At 46.7% G+C, this 18,433-nt stretch overlaps 1 protein-coding gene across 1 annotated transcript in view; it reads right to left on the bottom strand.

The window, feature by feature from the left end:
* The window catches only part of SLIT3 (slit guidance ligand 3), a 598,525-nt gene that overhangs the window by 111,489 nt on the left and 468,603 nt on the right, over nucleotides 1-18,433 (bottom strand). The window contains exons 9-10 of the mRNA XM_049109434.1: nucleotides 13,117-13,258; nucleotides 3,569-3,640 (exon numbers count right to left, since the gene is read on the bottom strand). Coding sequence (XP_048965391.1) covers nucleotides 3,569-3,640; nucleotides 13,117-13,258 — 214 coding nt within the window. The remainder of the gene's footprint in view (nucleotides 1-3,568; nucleotides 3,641-13,116; nucleotides 13,259-18,433) is intronic.

Genomic DNA, 18,433 nt, shown 5'->3' with positions numbered 1-18,433 from the left:
TCTTCGAGATGATGGGAAGTAGAATTGGACATGTGATAGTTTATCTGGGAACTGCTCGTGATGGTCACTTTCTCTTTGTTCTTAATTCTGCAGGAAGCAAATGGCAGCCCTAAGAGGTGAAGGACCTAGAGCCACAAGTGACTTGACACAGCTATTTATTGGGTATCTCAAGTCTCCCCTCACTTCACGATGATGGATGAATAAGGCAGTGGTGCTGGATAGGAGGCAGGTTGGAGAAGGCTTCTGCTGCTCACTGATCTCCATGCTGGACCCCTCCTGATGCAAAGCAGGTGGCCCTGAGCTGACTCCAGGCATCTGGGTCACTCTTGATCAGTGGTTCTCAAATATTACTACGGTGTTTACTAAAGTTCACCCACAGGGAGTCTGCTTTGGACAGCAGGGTTAGAAACCTGCATCTGTAACGCATCTCCAGTGATTCCCATGCCCATGGTCCCTGGGTCATACTTTAAGCCACAGTGTTTTACAATTTGCTGGTCTCAGATGTATGCCATGCCCTGGGGCTTACAAAATGGATGACTAAGAGGTAGTGGACTTTCCAGACTGTTCAGAACCAAGGTGTCAAACTCCCTGCTGGCAAGTCTCAGAGTGGGGAATACAGTATGGGACTCCAGGAAAGGCTGGCACCTGTGGAATCCTATCCTATGTGAGAGCGTGGAAAGGAAAATGAAAGAACATGCCCTTCTGGCCAAACCACATGAGCATGGCCCCCATTTGCCAATGCTGCCACTTAACCAGCCCTGTAAGACCAAGGGCTTTTCTCTAGTGCCTTCTACTCTCCTCAAAAGTAACTTCTCTACTTTGATACTAGTTTTTTTTTTTTTTTTTTTTTTTTTAAGATTTTATTTATTTATTCATGAGACAGAGAGAGAGGGGGGCAGAGACATAGGCAGAGAGAGAAGTAGGCTCCATGCAGGGAGCCGGACGTGGGACTGGATCCCGGGTCTCCAGGATCAGGCCCTGGGCTGAAGGCGGTGATAAATCACTGAGCCACCCAGTCTGCCCAATACTAGTTTTTACCTGGAAGTATTTTTTATGCTAAGCTGGCCATGAGAAATTGGGACAAGGTCATTCATTCCAGGTGAATTTTTTTGTTTGTTATTAGAGGTAAGAGGAGGGTGTGGCTCATTCATAGTTGAGGGGAAACTTCTTTCGGTTAAGAAGAGAGACTGGGGCAGCCCTGGTGGCACAGCGGTTTAGCGCCGCCTGCAGCCCAGGGTGTGATCCTGGAGACCCTGGATCAAGTCCCACCTCAGGCTCCCTGCGTGGAGCCTGCTTCTCCCTTTGCCTCTCTCTCTCTCTCTCTCTCTCTCTCTCTCTCTCTGTCTCTCATAAATAAATAAAATCTTTTTAAAAAATTAAAAAAAAAAAAGGCGAGAGACTGGTCACGCACACCTCAGAGGAATTCACACTCAGGGTTTCAAAGTCCATTCTCACCAGGGGCCTTATTTCTCCCAAGCCATCCTACATCATTCTTGGTTTGTGAAGTTCTGTTAATCGGAAAAATATTTAAGTGGTCTCTCTTCCCTACTGCCATCCTCTTGGTGGGGGTGGGGAGGAGGGCATCATAGTAAATATCAGTAGCATCAGAAATGATCAAAAATTAAATTCCCTTCCCAGGTTGTGACTGAGAAGGTCTTATGAATTTTGAATGCACAGATCATGGCAACTCCAATGGGATGAGGAAAGGACAGTAAAACATAGCTAAGCTCTAAATTACCTGGACTTCACAAAAAATTAGAGCAGTAACTTAAATCATGCAAGAGATATAGGTTGGGGCAGTGACTGAACTTGTCATTTTTCACTGAAATTACTATCTGGCTGCATAATCAAGCTAGGCTTTAAAAATGAATTTGTGGGGGGGGGGTATGGAGTGAGCTGGGAAAGCAGGGAGACCAGGAGATTAATGGCCCAAGGTTTTAAATATTAAGGCCTATATTTATACAGCTCCTCCAGCAAGAATGCTGCCAAGGGGAGGGGAAAAAGTACGTGCTCAGGGCTGGTTCATTATGTTGGTTTTACTTCTGGAATTGTACCAAGAGAAAATCTTGTTTGGTTTGGATTTCCAGGGAGATGGGAAGTTGCCTTCCCAAAATCCGAGGGTAAAGTTTACCAATGCCACTGTTTCTTGGGGATGTTTATTTTGAACATAAAAGGAGTCAGCAGACACTTAACCTCCTTAATGGAGGCTCTCCTACTCAAGGGAACCCGATGAATCAGCCTTCAGTGGAAGGGAGCAAGATCGAGTCTGTGCGTATTTCTACCTGTTCTCTCATCCTCTGCAGGGGCCAGAAAGGGTAAGTAACTGAGGTGAAAACAGCATTTTGATTATTGGACTACAATAAATGATTTCTAGCCTGGAAAAGGGAAAGGGCTCTCCTTCCCAGATTCTATCTATGTTGGCAATGGCTGGGCCACTTCTGAATCCTCCTAGGTTCCCCTCAGCGCTCCCCGGTCTGAGTGACTTACAGAGCAGTGCTCAGAGCCATCATGGGTTGGGGAGGAGTGGTGATGATGACGTCACTACAATGGCGGGGATGAGGGCCATGATGCGTGACGCTGTCAGCGGTACCCTAGTAGGGAAGGAACAGCAGTGTCGGTGTTCCCCGGCACTGATAGGATGTAGTGGTGGCGGTGTTACAGGATGTGGTGCTAATGGGGGTGGTGGGAATAATCACTGGCAAGATATATGTGATTGGAGGATAAGGAAGGGCCCAAGGCTTCTTATCTCACTTAGAAAGAATAGAAAATCTTTAGCATGGTCTAAAAGGCCCACAGGATCTGGCCCCTACATACCTACCTCTCCAATACAATCTCCACCGCTGTTTCCCTTACTCCCTCCCAGCCTCCTTGCTGCCCTGCCAACCATCCGTGCCTGCTCCCCAGGGCTCTTCACTTGCTCTCTCCTGAGAGCTCCTCAATCCCACCCTTCATTTGAGTCACCTGCACAGAGAGGTTTTGGTGGGCCTGCCTTTGTTTTACTTTCTAGAACTTACCAATTTCTGGTATTTGTTTCTTTTCTGTGTTCTCACACTCAAACATGTAAGCTCTGTGAGCACAGACTTGGTTTTAGCACACACTCTATCCTCAGATCTTGCAGTAGACTTCTCTGTTAGATGAATGTGGGCATGGCTGTAGGCATGTTGGTTACAATGCTGTAGAATGACACGAAGCCACTGTCCCATCTTCACTGAAACTCCTACTTTAGGTCCACATCAGGAAAGCAAGGGCAATAAGAATGGTGGTGTGAGGGGTTTTTTTGTTTGTTTGTTTTTTAGCCAACTCAGCTCCACTTCTCACTCAGATAATTTTACTTTGCTCTAGTTGGAGAGACCCTTAGCTCTGAGGTGTCTAAATCCATATACCTCACCAGCTGAAAGCGACACTCCTGACCCATGCGTCCCAATCTCAGAGAACATTACAGGTCAGATACTGAACTCTCTAGGAAGAATGTGATGCAGGCTGTCATCTGGGCAGGTTGCCCACCACGCAGGACATATTACCCCCCAAATGAAAACATCTGCTTTATTTTTCCCCAGGGGAAACTCACATTCGCTTCAGTTTCTTGTACTGGGTGAAGGCTCCAGCAGGAATAGATTTGATGGAGTTCTGTTCCAGGCGTCTAAGAAACAGAGCAGAGCAGAGTCAGTTAACCATCCACCTGTCAACTTGTTAACAGGTGGTTACTGAAGGCCTCGAGGACAGGAGGGTCCCTCTCATCACATGACACCCGTTACTGGTTTCAGGAGGCTAGCAAACACTATGTGGAAGCTAGAGACTCGTGTTCTGGTGTATGGAGCACCCATCCCAGAACCTAACCACCCTTGGAAAAATTAGAAAAAAAAAAAAAAGACTTCTCCTTGGTAATTTTGGCTCTTGCTTATTATAAGCCATCTTTGAAGGCAAATGTTTCTTTAAAAAAGCTGCAGCACCTTCGACTTTTTCAGAGTGCTGAAAAAGTCAAAGGGATAAAGAGAAGACAAAAGAAATGGCCTTTGGGCCAGCAATGCCCACCTGCCATCGAAGTGTGTCATCTCTTGGTTAAAAATTCAACCCCACTGCTACTGGGGTATTGTATAGGCAGAAAGGAAAGTGGCTGGCTTCATTTCTGGTTGTTTTTTTTTTTTTTGTATTAAGGTATAAATGACTTATTAATTTCAGGAGTATGATATACAATAAATAGCAACATTTGATGTTTGTTTCCGGCTTTTTCAATTGGGCTGTTCTAATGTGCTGGAGAAACAGTCTTCAAGTCTTTAGGCTCCCAGCCTGATACTCCTCAAACCAGCTCTCTGACACCACCCTTAGGACCCTAGGGCCCCCTGTTGGACCACTCCCCTGGGTTGCTCCTGGAATCTGAGGTTTGACCATGTTATGGCCTCTCCAGAAGTGCTTCCTCTCCTAGGATTCTAGAATGACAAGAAATGCCACAGGCCCAGGGCTCAGTACTTCCTTGAAGAGAAGGGGCTATGGGGAGCAAGCGAGCGAGCATCTCAATTCTTTATTCTCTCTCTCCTCAGATGACTTCCTGGCACCAAGAGCAAGTGTGATGGGCAACGGGCCTGAGTGGGAGGCAGGCCCTTTATTAGAGGTGATGAGTGATGCTCTGGCCTCAGCTGAGGACTTAGCATCTCCTTCTCGTGCATCTCCCTTCTCTCCAAGGCATAGATCTTTTCATCACTTCCTCATTTGGCATAGATGGTCCTCAAACCCTTAGCTGGGAAGACACACAAAAAGGTGTGTGCAAGGGTGGGGGGGAGCAGAAGGAACATACGGGTGGAAGTGGCTCCCTTGGAGGCTAGCTACATCTAGTGGATGCACATTTCTGGCTGGGATGAACCCATTCATCTTGAAGAGTAATCCCCGCTGCAGAGTCGGGGAGACAGTCGTATTAATTTGTGCCTCTGCGATCTCATCTTCATTGGGGGAAGAGAGTATTTGTTACTGGAACCGCTAATGGAGCAGTTTGCCAGCAATTTTCCCATTTCAAACAACATCTCAGCTGCTAATGTGGAATGGTTTGTCAGGCCTACCCATAACACAGACAAATCACTCTCCAGGCCAAAGGAAGGGTGGGGGTAGGGTGCAGAGAAAGAGGAAGGGCGGTGGGAGGAGAGAGGGAGCATCAGGACAGATCATTCTTGGCTGCTGGATGAATAGAGTCTACAAATGAGACTGCCACGGTCTATTAAGAAAGCCTTTGTGGCCTGCCAGAGGAGGTGGGGAGCTTGCTCTGCTGGGCACATGGGCACAGGCTGGCTGGACAGGGGCCTGGCTGGCTCATGGTAAGGCACAAGAGCTTGCCACCAGGTCTCAGAGTCTGTGAGCTACCGGATACAGCCACCTACCGAGGCAGCAGACTCAGGGCAGGCTGCCTTGACTGAGAAGTTCCAAGGACGTTCTTGTTTTCCAGCTGAGCAGAGTTCAGCAGGGATTTCTCAGCCAAGGCAGCAGCTCCATGGGTCTCTGGGGCTGCCAGTCAGGTGGAAAATGCTCTCCAGGAATCCTGTGATTCACCTGCCACTTTGGCAAGGGATTGTGGCTGGATGATGCCCCTGGGGAGAGCCACTGTCTGTAACGATGGCAACCCCCTCAGTGTTTGCAAGAGAATCCACTGCTCCCAGCTGCAGGCCAAGAGCCCAGGTAAGTCAGGTCAGCACTGGGGGTGAGGTCAGCCGGCTGTGTTTGCAATTCGTAATCAATTAGTCTCCACTTTAGCAAGGGGTGTAAGAGCCAAGGGAGGGATGAACCAGTGAGCAATAGGTGGTACCTGTCCCCAAGGAGTTTAACAATCTGAGGATAACGACAGCCCAAGACAGTCCACTACAGAACCCAATTCTATCGCTAATGTAACAAAGAAGAAGAGCTATCATTTATGATAGGGCAGTTGATTTATGTTACCTCTTTTAATCCTTACAGTTATGGGGCAGGCTGTGTTGGCCTCATTCTGTGGATGTGGAAAAAATCTAGAGGAATCACATAGCCTGTCCAGAGTGATAGAGCTAGTAAGTGGCAGAGCTGACTATATTTTCAACCCATTGGACATACTGCCTTTCTTTCTGAAAACAGAGAAACTGAGGCCTAGAGACTAAAGTGACTTCTCCAGTGTCACAGAAGATTTTAGGAGGTTAAGACCCAGTGCTTATGCTGAGACATCATGCGGCCTCTGCAAAAGTCAATATTTTGTAAAAAGGCTGCAGGAGTTGAGGGAGATGCGGTATAGATGTAAGTATATATAACTATGCAAATAGAGTGCAAAGGTGTGGTTTTGAACCAAGAACTCCAATCAGGAGTACAGGGATGGCTGTGTGCATCCTATACTCATCAGACTTGCCCACTCTAGGGATGGTATTTGTCTCTGCCACCTCTCTGCTTCTTATGCTGCTGTGGCTCCTGGCTTGACAGTGGATCCCTATGGACCTCCAAGGCCATGACCCAATGTCATGGGGTTAACCTTGCCACAAGGGCATCAGAGTTTGTCTGGGGGGAGTGGGTGTAGTTGTGAAAAGTCTGTGTTCTTCAAATGTGAAGTGAGGGTGAGGGTAGGGATAATGACAACAGTAGGACCTAATCGGTATCAGGTGCTTGTGAGTCAGGCATTAGGTTAAGAGTTTTACATGGTTGGTTTATCTTAATACTTACACCTCAATGAGGCAAATCCTACTCATTATTACCAACCCCACTTTAAACATGAGAAAATGGAGGCTCAGAGATGTGAAGTCACTTGTCCAAATTCACAAAGCCAGGAAGAACTACAGCCAGGATGAAAGTCAAGTTTGTCCCATTCAAAAACCTGAACTCTCCGTCACAGAGCTTTGCTGAGTCTCATTTGGAGTGGAGGCATTTCCATTTTTAGTCATTGCCAGCTCATCCTCGGGGAAATGGCCCCCTCATCAAGGGAGTAAGCCTACAGTGCTTGTGCACACGCCAAGTCTCTGCGTGGCCTAGAACCCCCGGGGGGTTTTATACAGCCTGGAATAAGCACACAAAGATCCACATTCCCAGTGACAAAAATTCGGTGTGAAGGACAAAAAGCAGCATTAGCATCAGCAAAAACTGTCACATTTAGAGAGGTGTCTGTAGCCAACAGCTGTGTTAGGTCTCTCTTAAATGGCACATGTGTCTCTCTTTGTCTGGCAAACATTCTTCAGGCTGCAAACTGATTTAATAGAACTAGCATAAAAACAAACATACAAATCAAACATCTGAACATCTTCCGGCACCAGTAAAAACAATGGGAACATCTGATGGGGATTTCAGCCATTTGCGCTCTGTATTGATTTGCCCTAGTTTCTCGGTGCTTCCTTAATGATCTGTCATTTGCAAACATGCGACTGAACACAATATATTTCCAGCAATGCATAAGTCAACATGATGCCAGAGGGACTAGCAGAGGCATGGCTAGCGCAAAGGCATGGCTACAAGTCACCTGATAAGGACGTTCTAGAGCTGGGTTCGAATATTGGTGGTGGTGTGGCTGAGGTGGCAATAATGACAAACATCTACCATTTATTGAGGGCTTTTTATAGGTTAGACACTGTGCTCTTTGCATGCCGTCTCATTTTATTCCTTCAACAATAGTACGAAGCAAGTATCATTATTAATGTAAGAACAACAAAGATGAGGGATGCAGGCATATGAGACATGAGTCATTCTTAACCTGCTCTGCAGAATACCTGGCATTGCCTACAGAAAAGAGGGGGTGCAGACAGAGAACCAGATTTGCTTTCCTTATTATATGCATATGCCCAGATGCCTATACCAGAGAATTTTTTATAATCATCTTGGGGAAAAAAATGAAAAAAAAATTAGTATGGGAACTTAAGACTAAACCATTCTATTGTGTCATACATGTCACCTGCATAAGTTTTTCTTCTTTAGGTTCTATTCAATGTCTTCCAAACACTGTGCTAATATTGTGCTATTTAGTCTTCATAGAAAATCTCTAGTAGTTCTGATGAATCCCATTTTGCAAAGCAGGGTGACCGAGTGAAGCAGGAGATGTTAAGGAAGGTGCTCTAGGTGAGAGGCAAAACTGGGATGTACACCTGGACTATTTATCCCAATGTTCTGTTCCTGATTATTCTGTGCTTCATCAGCTTCCGCTTTATACCACTGCCCCATCCCACCCCATCTCTTCTCCTTCCATGTAACAGTCCCTCAGAAACCTGGTATTCTCAGAACATTTAAGAATCCCGGATGTTGATGGCTTCCAGAACCCTCCAGTCCTTTTGTTCTGTTGGCTACTTTTTGTTTTGTTTTGTTTTCATTCTCTCTTTTTAAAATCCCCTGGTGAACAGTGTAATGGGAGAATATCTGCTTTTGTTAAGCAGATAAACCACAATTTATCTCCTCACCCCAGATAAACAGTGGAGTTGAGGTGAGACAAGGTGCAAAGTAGGGCTACCTTTCCCCCAGATGCTTTCACTTATGACTTGACAGTAAACCCATCCACAGCCTTTCTCCATCAACTAAATTTAGCTGCTATAGTAGAGGGCATGAGACACCCTGGATGGCACTGTGTGTGTGTTTGGGGGTGGGTAGAGCAAACTGGAAGAAGATGGGACAGAGATTAAAATGACACTCTAGGTACAGATGGTCCTCTTGAGCCTTGAGGACACTGGAGGGAAGACAGAAGACCACGGAAGAGAGGAAGGTGGGAGCTTCTGGCTCTTCCCGGAATCTACCCCTCCTAGAGGCTGGAGCTGGTTCAGAGAAACGACAGGGAGCAGTTAGAATGGTGGTGTTGGTGGGAACTCAGTTTCGAGGAAAATCTGCAGGGAACTGTCTCACTGCGGGTTCTCTGGAAGAAAGCTATTTTTAGAGGAATTGGCTCTGCTATGCGGGGAGACCAGCACACAGTCCTCTGAGCTGCTTTGGCTTTGAAAAAAAAACTCTAAAAGAATTTGCCAGATTGCTTTGCACGGGAGATAGCCCTTCCTCCCCACAAATGCTGGGGAGTGCAGACCCCTTCCCGAGGTGTTAGAGCATCACTCCTGGCTAAGGATTGTGCATAGGGCCTGGAGAGCCTGATAGGGTGCCAAGCATCCCTAAGGAGAAAGGGGAAATCTGGATTGTATAGGTGCCATGGACACGAGGCAAAATTCTTGACAGTAAAAAGAAAAAGTCACATTCAGATGTCTTTGGGATGATAAATCAGACACTTCCTATTCATCCTGGGGTGCGTACTGCAGCTTCAACTCTCTACTCCCTGCCTCATCTTTCAACCTCCCCCATCTGCTGGTCTTCTCTCACTGCTAAGAAGATGCCTTTCAGCTGCTTTCAAAACTTCTGGGCCAACACACGGGACCCCAGGCATGGGCTTTGTTGCCATGAGGAATGAGCCTGTTTCTTCCTCAAAAGTCTCTCTTACATGTCACTTCTCCAGGTATCTTCCTAACCATAGAGTCTTGCCTCATCTGCTTTCATGTCTCAGCTTCATTTCATCACAGAGGAGAATGAGGCAAGCACAGACGGAGATATCCTAGGCAATCTGTCTGGTGGGCCATGGGTGCTCAGGAAGCTGGGGCAGCCTTATTTACATGTCTGCATACATTTGCATGAAGAAGAGCTACTGCCAGGCTCAATTCCTAATGCAAGTGGCTAACCTGGTTCTTAAACCTCTTCTCACCCATAACCCTCAAAAGTCTGACCTAGCTTTGTGGAAGGATCGCATATGTAGGTAGCTCCAGCTCCTATCATGGTCCAACCCTTCTCACTGAGCCTAATGAAAGTCGTAGTAATAGTAGTAGCAGTAGTAAAATAACAATCATGGCTAACAGAGTATATCCTATGTGCTGGACAGAATGCTAAGCATTTGACAGCCTACATTCATTTCACTTTGACAAGAACTATTAAGAAGGTACCACTGGCCTCTGCATGTTTCAGTTGAGGAAAACAAGACTCAGAAAAGTTATTTACCAATAGCTAAAAGGTACAGCCAGAGCTGGTATGTAGATCTACCTCCCTGAATTTATGGTTTACACTCTTAAGAATCCAGTTGTTGTTTGTAACTGTTTGTTTTTAGAAGCACTCTAGCTAGGTTGGTCATTCCCAGACTTTCAGATTTCACAGGCTAAGTGATTACAGACCTTTTATTTTGCCAATTAAGATGCTCTGTGTGTGTTGTATATAATACATGTTTATATATGACATACATTTATAGTTACATCATAATTACACATGTAATCATAAACACATATTTATAATGTACATGTGCATGCACCCACAAACATATATTCTGCCTTCAGCGGCCACCATTTCATAAGATAAAGGGCATTTAAAAACAACAACAACAGAATAAGGAAGTCCAGGAATTTAAAATAAAGGAGAGTTCTTTAAATTGGATATTTTTGCTCAATAGAAAAACATCACATTGTTCTTGTTTTTCTCACTTTACCTCACATTGAGAGAAAGATATCAGTCATCTGATAGTCTTTCAGAAATCACTACTCTCTTTTGTTAATACCCTTTTAAAAATTTGGTGTCCAGGTATGAGCCAAGCTCCCTTTGCTACCCTGAACATATAAGCCCACAGGAAGTACTAGTAGAGGTTCAAATAGTCCAGTTATGGCTTGGTCTGCATAGGTCCCACCTCCGATGTGGACATCTGCAATTTCTCCCTCCCAGACACCTGAGCTGTGTGCCTGTGAGACCCAAGTTGAAGATGTGTAGAGATGTGGAGCAGAGGAGGGGGAGTCAGGCATTGGTGGGGGTCAAGTCATAGACTGACTACTATACTGGCCTGTTTCATCAGGCTGTGGTTTGAGGAAACATCTATGGTTGCCAAGGAGGGAAGATAAAACCTGACAGATGGAGGAAGAAAGGAATGAAGTGGGGGCAGAGAAGAAAGCCAAGGTCTATGGGAATCTGAAATGAGATGAACGTGGGGAGGAATCCTTCTTGAACATCTGTCTTGGGTGGGCCATAGCCCTACCCTGGCATGGATGGACAGGGAAGGTGGAGGGCTCTTAGGACAAGGGGCAAAGTATGAACTGGGTGAAGAGAGAGATAGAGCTGGGAAGTGAAGTGGGAAGATCATGGGTGGGGAGAGGAAGAGAGGGGGGAAAATGGAATCAGGGGAGGAAGATAGAGACAAGGGGAACAGCATGGAAAGGGGAGAGAGTAAGGCCAGGAACAGAAGGCAATGGGAGAAGAGAAACCAGGGGATGAGCAGGAGAGGTATGGGGTCTACGTGAACTCCATGGAAGGAGGGGGTCTTCAAGGCTAGAGCAATAGACCATGAGGGGTGAAGGGAAACAGCAAAATGTGAAGCGAATTAGTTGTTGGTCTGCTGAAAGGAAGACTGAAGGCTGAGTGAAGGCCACAGAAGGTGTGGATGTTAGGCCAAAAAGATGCTTTGCTGACTAGCTCCTGCCTACAGGAAGAGATACAGGCATGGGTTGTGTCCACTGGGGCTAGGGGAAGAAAGTTAAAGGGAATTAGGGAAAAGCTGGTAAAACCAGTGAAGAAAGAAGAAACTGAGTTTCCACTGCGGTAAATCATATATTTCTTCTCATCTCAATCAGGATGAAAGCAGGGTCCTTAGAATGCCCCCTTGACCCAGCTCCTCATTGCCCCTCTGATCTCATCCTCCAACACTCCCCCTTATGTTTACTTCACTCCAGTGATACTGGCATCCTAGTACAGCAGGCAAACTCCTACCTCTGGGCCTTTGCATGTGCTGTGCCCTCTACCTGCAACACTCTTCCTCCACATATCCACTTGCTTTTTCCCCTACTTACTTCCAAACTTTTCCTTGTTTTATTTTTATCCACAGAAGCCACCCCCTTCATATAATTTGCTTTGCTTATTGTTTATTAACCCTCCGCTACCCCCAGAATGCAAGTACCATAAAGGCAAAAAATTTCTCTCTTTTATTCATTGATGCTCCTCAAGCATAGAACTATGACTGGAACATAATAGGCTAACAACAGATGTTTGTTGAATGAATGTGTGAATGGCTGAAAGAGTGAATGGGCCATCTATCAGAATGCGTGGGGAACACGGAACAGAAGGGCATGCACAGGAGGAGGAAGAGGGGGGTGGAGATGAACAGAAAGGCTAGGGAAACATGCGTCTTATTTGGAGGGATTTTATCTAATGCTATTTGGAGCAGGAGGGTTCTAGGTTACCATGTATTTTAATAACGCCACCTAAAAGTGAAAGTAGAAAATGAAAACACTTGTGGTCATTTAAAGAGTGATCTTGAGGTCAGTGTTGATTGACTCTCTACTTGATCCAGAATGGGAAATTGGCCACTTTCTAATGCATGAGAGAAAAGCAGACAAGACTGAGCTAGACGGTCAACACATTTATAGTGGAATTTCGAACACTTGTGCACATACATGGAGACATGCACAATCTTGTCTCTGTACCTGCAGACCAAATCTAGTGTACAACCATCTGATTGGAAAGGATTAACCATTCAATCTCTTGCTCAGATCATGGTAGCTATGAAATGAGCTCATCATTCACATACTTTCTGCCAATACTACCACCCCTGCTTAGAGCACTTGCCTAGGTGCCAAGGACTGTACTCAGGGCTTGTGCGCAGTATTTCATTCTGTTTTCACAATAACCCATGGACAATATTATAATTATCACTTTGTTATAGATGAGAGAACTAGAGAAGAAAGAGCAATGATTTTGCCCAAAGTCACACAGCCAGTAAATGGTAGAGCTAGGACACAATCACAGGGTGACTCCAGGGAAGGGACTGGCAAACTTTTACTGTAAAGGGCCAGATAGCACCTGTAGAAGGCTTGCTGGGCCTTAAGTCATACTGCCTTACGAGGACAACCATAGACCATACCTATGCAATAGGTATGGACGTGTTCCAAACAAAACCTTATTTACAGAAATATGTGGTAGGCATACTTGGACCACCGGGTAGAGTCTGCTGACTGTGCTCTGGAATCAATGCTCTTGACAACTGAGCTATCACACCTGGGAGAGCCCGGAAGGGTAGCAAAGAGATTTCTGAGTGCTTTTAATCGTTAGCTCTAACAGGCCAACGTGCTGCCAGACTACTGGGGGACTGGCTGAGATAGAGAGGTGAACTCGCCAGGGGCAGAGGGTGGCAGATGGGGCACTTACATTTCGACGATGCCCTCTGGCAAGTTGGCAGGGATCTCGGTCAAGCCCTTCCCTCGACAGTCCACGATGTTATTACTGCAAGTGCAGGCCGAGGGGCAGGAGATGGAGTTGGCATTGCAGGATGGAGGTTCTGAGTGGGGGCCTGTGGGGCCAGAACACAGCGGTCAATCACGGCGGTGTCAGGAGCCACCTGGGCTTCTGTGCCCCTTACCCAGCTTCCCAGCATCACCTAAAAAGCTACTTGAAAATTTTCACCAGCTGACATATCCTCTCCTCTGGGAGATACAGCTGCCAATGGCTAAATATTTAGCCAAGAGGAGAGAGTCTGTCTTTGCCATGTTTCTGGATAGTTCTACTTGCTCTGTCATCCCATCATTCTAGTCTTTCAGAGAAAGGGTCACTCTCAGAGTCAATCACACATGAAAATACACCACTGGAATGCAAACAGCATACACTGGGACTACACCCTCAGAGTGCCCAATGTTTGGATGAACACGCATGTTTTTTGGCTTTGATTTGGGGATTGGATGCTGAGTATAGGTACATTTTCATTCTTTTCTCTAGAGGTTAGAACTCACTATAAAACCAACTGAGAGGGAAAAAGTTGTCAAAATTTCATTATTTGGGCCATCGATGTTGTCCAAGTGTCAATAGTCATCAGCAGTGACATCATCCAAGGCATTTTCAAATAGCTTTTATGTCCAGAGAACATGCAAAAAAAAACTGATCTCATTAGAAAAAAAGGCAAATAAGTTACTGCGTATTTTGGAATCAGCTTTTAATTTTGAGGCGAGCTTTTAATTTTTAGTTTTGAGATGAGAATTGGTGTGAATTTAGAGCAAAGTGGTAAAAGCCCAAGTGAACGCCATTTAAGGAGCTTATACAGAAAGCCAAACATAGATAAATACATACATTAGCAAAATAACTCAGGATTCAAAGGACCCCAAGAAGTAAATTAGAATGTTTTCAAGACATAAAGTTTTCATGCCATCACTACTTCTTCAAAGCGAAATAAGAATCTCAAACCTGTGGTTAATTTTCCAAATGAGGACGCCATGGCTCAAAAGGCAAACTCAACCCCAAAGCCTCCTCAGGACCTTACCCCACACCTGCTAGATCTACTCATCAGGGATTATGTCAATATCTTTCCAGACCCCCATCCTCAGGGCAGAGGGCACGGGCTGACACTAAGCTCACACCAACTCTGCAGATTTCCTCACTGCTCTGACGAGGGACTTCTAGCTCAGCACCCCTTGATAGAGCCTCAATATGAAACACAAAAACATCTGCAGAGAAAGACTAATTTTGGTTTGACCTCTGTTCATGGGAGAAGCTGAGTCTGGGAAGCCAGAGATGGTCCAGCTACAGTGGCTGCATCAGAGAACCAAGGGGGTCTGGCAGCAAATGCCTGTTTGGACACTGAGACTCAAAGAAAAGGGTTCCCTCTCCACATTCGACAGCCCCTGTGCCCGAAACAGGTCCTTCTGCAAAAGCTCAAAGGGATGCGATGGCTTGATTTGGAATATTTACCTTGCTGGAAAGTGCTAACCCAGTGATCAAAGACCCTTATTTCCCTTGGCCTTACCTCTCCTTTCTCTCTCTCTTTCTTTCTCTCTCTCTCTCTCTCTCTCTCTCTCACACACACACACACACACACCCCAAATACTTGAAAATACCCTCCTAGCTGGGACATTTGAGAAAATATTCTTGTCTAGGGCACAAGGACTTCAAACTCTCCAGTGTTCCACTAGCAGGTCTCATGGAGACCATGAAAAGCATTAGAGAGATGATGGCTTACATGAAAGTCCCCAACTGGAACATTCTCTGAGAGGGGGGATACCCATTTTGTTCTAGACTGGGAAACTTTTCCATTTCTGAGGAAATGGTAATCCCAGAGAATCAGCCTGTAAGAGTCTCAAATGAGGAATGAGTGTGCTGTGGCTCAGAGTGTGGGCTCTAGAGTCCCATTGCCTCAGTGTGAATCCTGGTTCTGTTATTTCATCCTTTTATCCCCGAACCTCAGTTTTTCCCATCTGAAAAATGGGGGAAGATGACAGTACTTATTTCATAGCATGGCTTTGTTGTGAAGGCAAAGGAAGTTAACACATATAGAGTATTTAGAAGAAGGCACAGCACAGAGTCAGAGCTTAGTAATGTTAGTTGCTGTTATTATTACTATTAATGAGTCTGGTCCTGCCACTAATTGTCTGCAAGTCATAATATTCCTCTGAGCCTTTTTGCTACCATCTCAGTGAATAAGGAGTTTGGATTGCAGGACTTCTGAGGTCCTTTCTGGGTCGAAAGATTCCTTCCTCCTAGTCTTCAAGAATGGAAGCAGAAGGAGTGAGACACCCAACAGCATCTGTCTGCCCTCTACTCTACCTCTTTGCAGGTGGTCAAGAGGATCTACTGTGTGATGAGCTCCCAGCCTCTCCACAGTTGCTAGAAAGGCTGGAAGTTGCCTGGGCTTCAGGTGTCAGGGCTTCTGAAGTACAGATGATGCTCCCCAGAGAAAAAGGCCAGGCCTGGTTCTCCATATCAGGGGGCGTAGGGCACCTAACAAAGCCCGGGAGAATTGTTACACCCTGGGCACCTTCCTGTTCAGGAGATGTCAGGGACTACATGGCTGACAAGGCTATAAGGCTGAATGAAGTCTGTCCTCCTGTGTTTCTATCCACCGAGGCAGAGGGTATTGGATGGCTGTCCTACCAAGTAACCTTTTGATCTGTCAAAAGATTACTTGGTCGGGGTGTGTCAGAAAGGGAAGGGGGGAAAGACAGTAATAGGCAAGGGCTCATGAGGGTGGTAGGGAAGTTCTGGAATGGAATTTCTTTAAAAATGCCCCTTTTGACATGTATGCTGAAATTAATTCTCTTGAAACCAGACCCAGATGGTAGCCTTGAATCCCTGTGGGAATGAGCTGAGTCTTTCAGAGGGTGGCTCTCATTCTGTAGGCAGCATGTGCTACATTTCAAGGGATGTTGTCAAGGTGGAAAAAAAAAAAAAAAGCCTTTGTAAAAGATCCCATAACCGGGTCACTTACAACACCTTTAATTACGCCGAGAGGAACAAAGGTAATTATAGCCTCTGTCAGCATCCTGGGCGGGCGGCTCCCCAGCCAGGCATTCACACACGGTGAGGGTGTTATCCTCTTGTTGAAACAAAACACTTCAGGTTTAAGATGAGGTTGAAAGATGGGTTCATTTTCCCTGGAAACGTTCCCCTCTGATGAGTGCCCGGTGGACCAACCCATCTCCCTTTGAGTCTCTGAGGGCTGTCAGGGCGGAAGTCCCTCCCCTCTGCTTTTTGCCTTTGGATAGACTGAGGCTAGCCCGGGAATCCTACAAGGGCAGTGAGCTTGGCTGACTTGCTCCTCCCTGTTACATCCCCAGTACCTAAAACACGGCTAAGACATGAAACGTGAACTCAGTGAACACATCTCAGCTGAGTGAAAGGATGAATACATGAATGGAGTTGGTCTAGAAGCCAGGCAGAGTGGGGGCTAACGGGCCCTGAGGGGAGGCCCCCGGGAGTTCTGAGTGCCCCGGGCTCCGGTTGATAGGATGGCCATAGTGTGGAGGGACAGAGCGGCTATGGGGGTATGGGACTTTCATGCCTGAAGCTCAGGTCTTCCCACCACAGCTCAGTGCCTGCGAAGGCCCTCTGCCTGGTCTCCCGGGGCTCCCTCTGAGCCTCGCTCACCTGCACAGGTAAGGGTGTCCCAGGCACTCTGCTTAGCTCTGTCAGCAAATCCCTCCCTCGTAGCCTTTCCTGTCCACACATGTGGAGAGTCATAGTGTGATGCAGGTGACAGTGGATTTCCAAGGGGAACAAAGTGAGGACACACCCATCTTCCTACCCAGGAAATTCTATGAGTACTGTCCAAGCTGAGAAGCAGAGAGGAATGGGAACAGGAGTGTTCTGAGGTGGGCGGAAGGAGTCTCCGCCCATCTTTGAAGGGAGGGGACCAGCTTGGGCCTGTGTCTGCCTCCACGAATGCAGTCCTGCCCTAGAGCATGTGCCTGTGGGGCCTGCGAATGTTCACTGTCCCTGAGCAAGCCTGCCTGCTGGTACCACCTCTTTCTCTTCCTGGCAGAGAAATTAGTTTCAATCAGGGTGTGGTGATTGACTGGCACACAGGACCCCCGTAATCTCTGTTCAGAGATGTTTTGTGATAAACTTGGAGTGCATGTGGACTTGCTCTTTGTTTTTGAATGGGTGCCCAAGCTATGTGCTCTGGGAACTCTTTCAGCGGGATGAAACTGTTGCTGCCCTGAGGGGGAAGGAAGTTCTTATCCAGAACAGGGAGACAGGGGTACAGGCCAAGTACCCATCTCCCCTCGGGGGCTGTCTCCCCTTTCCAAATCACCACTTCAGCTCAGGAATTTCGTTTGGAACCAGAGCCACCTCCATGCCACACAAGGAGGAAACGGAGATGTCCTGCCTTCTGATGTCTCCTGACTCCCAGGACCGGGGCCTGATGTCTTGAGGGAGGGCAGGGCAGAGCATGGGGCAACCAGGGGGCTGGCCCTTGCTTGCTCCTCCCTGGTCATCAAGCTGCTGGTTCGCAGCTGAAGCAGGTGCCCTCAATGAGCAGGAGAGCAGGAATGAGTCCCCAGCTAGACCTGTCATGGGGAGGTGCCTGTGACGACTGGCACATCACCCTGTCTCTGCTGACTGTACAACACCCCCTCCAGTGGGAGAGAGAAGCAGGAGTGATGACCAGCGAGACCAACTCCTGTCCAGCCACATCTTTAGCTTTGTTCTTCTATTTGGCATCATGTCAAAAATGGAAAGTCCTAACTACTGTGCCCAAATGAATGGGGCAAGTCACCAAACTTCTGACCTAGAAAGGGTCATGGAAATGGTAAGGAGACCATCCCTTGGGGGGAGAGTACTTGCCCAGGGACCCAATGGTGGCTGAACTAAGAACGTCATTCTCTAATAGCAGCTCATGCTTATGGAATGCTTCCTATGTGCCAGATACTGCATCAAGTGCTCTGCATGTGTGATCTCACTTGATTCTAGCAAAACCCATGACGTAGGTTCTATTATTATTATAATTTCCATTACACCGATGAGGAAAGGGAAGAATAGGGAGGTCAAGCAAACTGTTCAAGATCGTGGAGCTGGTGAACAACAAAGTTCTAAAATTTGGCCCAGTGTTCTTTATACCATTCTCCTCTACCAAAAAGATATCAAATGCCTCTCTTTATTGCCATGACATTGAAAACCATCAGAGCTTGGGACTCTCAGGAGGTAGGACGGGGAGGCTCAGTGGCCAAGACACAGATTGTGTAAGCTCGCTGGGGATGGT

The sequence above is a fragment of the Canis lupus genome, chromosome 4 (assembly GCF_003254725.2).
Source record: "Canis lupus dingo isolate Sandy chromosome 4, ASM325472v2, whole genome shotgun sequence".
In the NCBI taxonomy this organism is placed as follows: Eukaryota; Metazoa; Chordata; class Mammalia; order Carnivora; family Canidae; genus Canis; species Canis lupus.
Note: the sequence above shows the minus strand (reverse complement) of the source record. Positions and strands in the feature narration are given on the sequence as shown.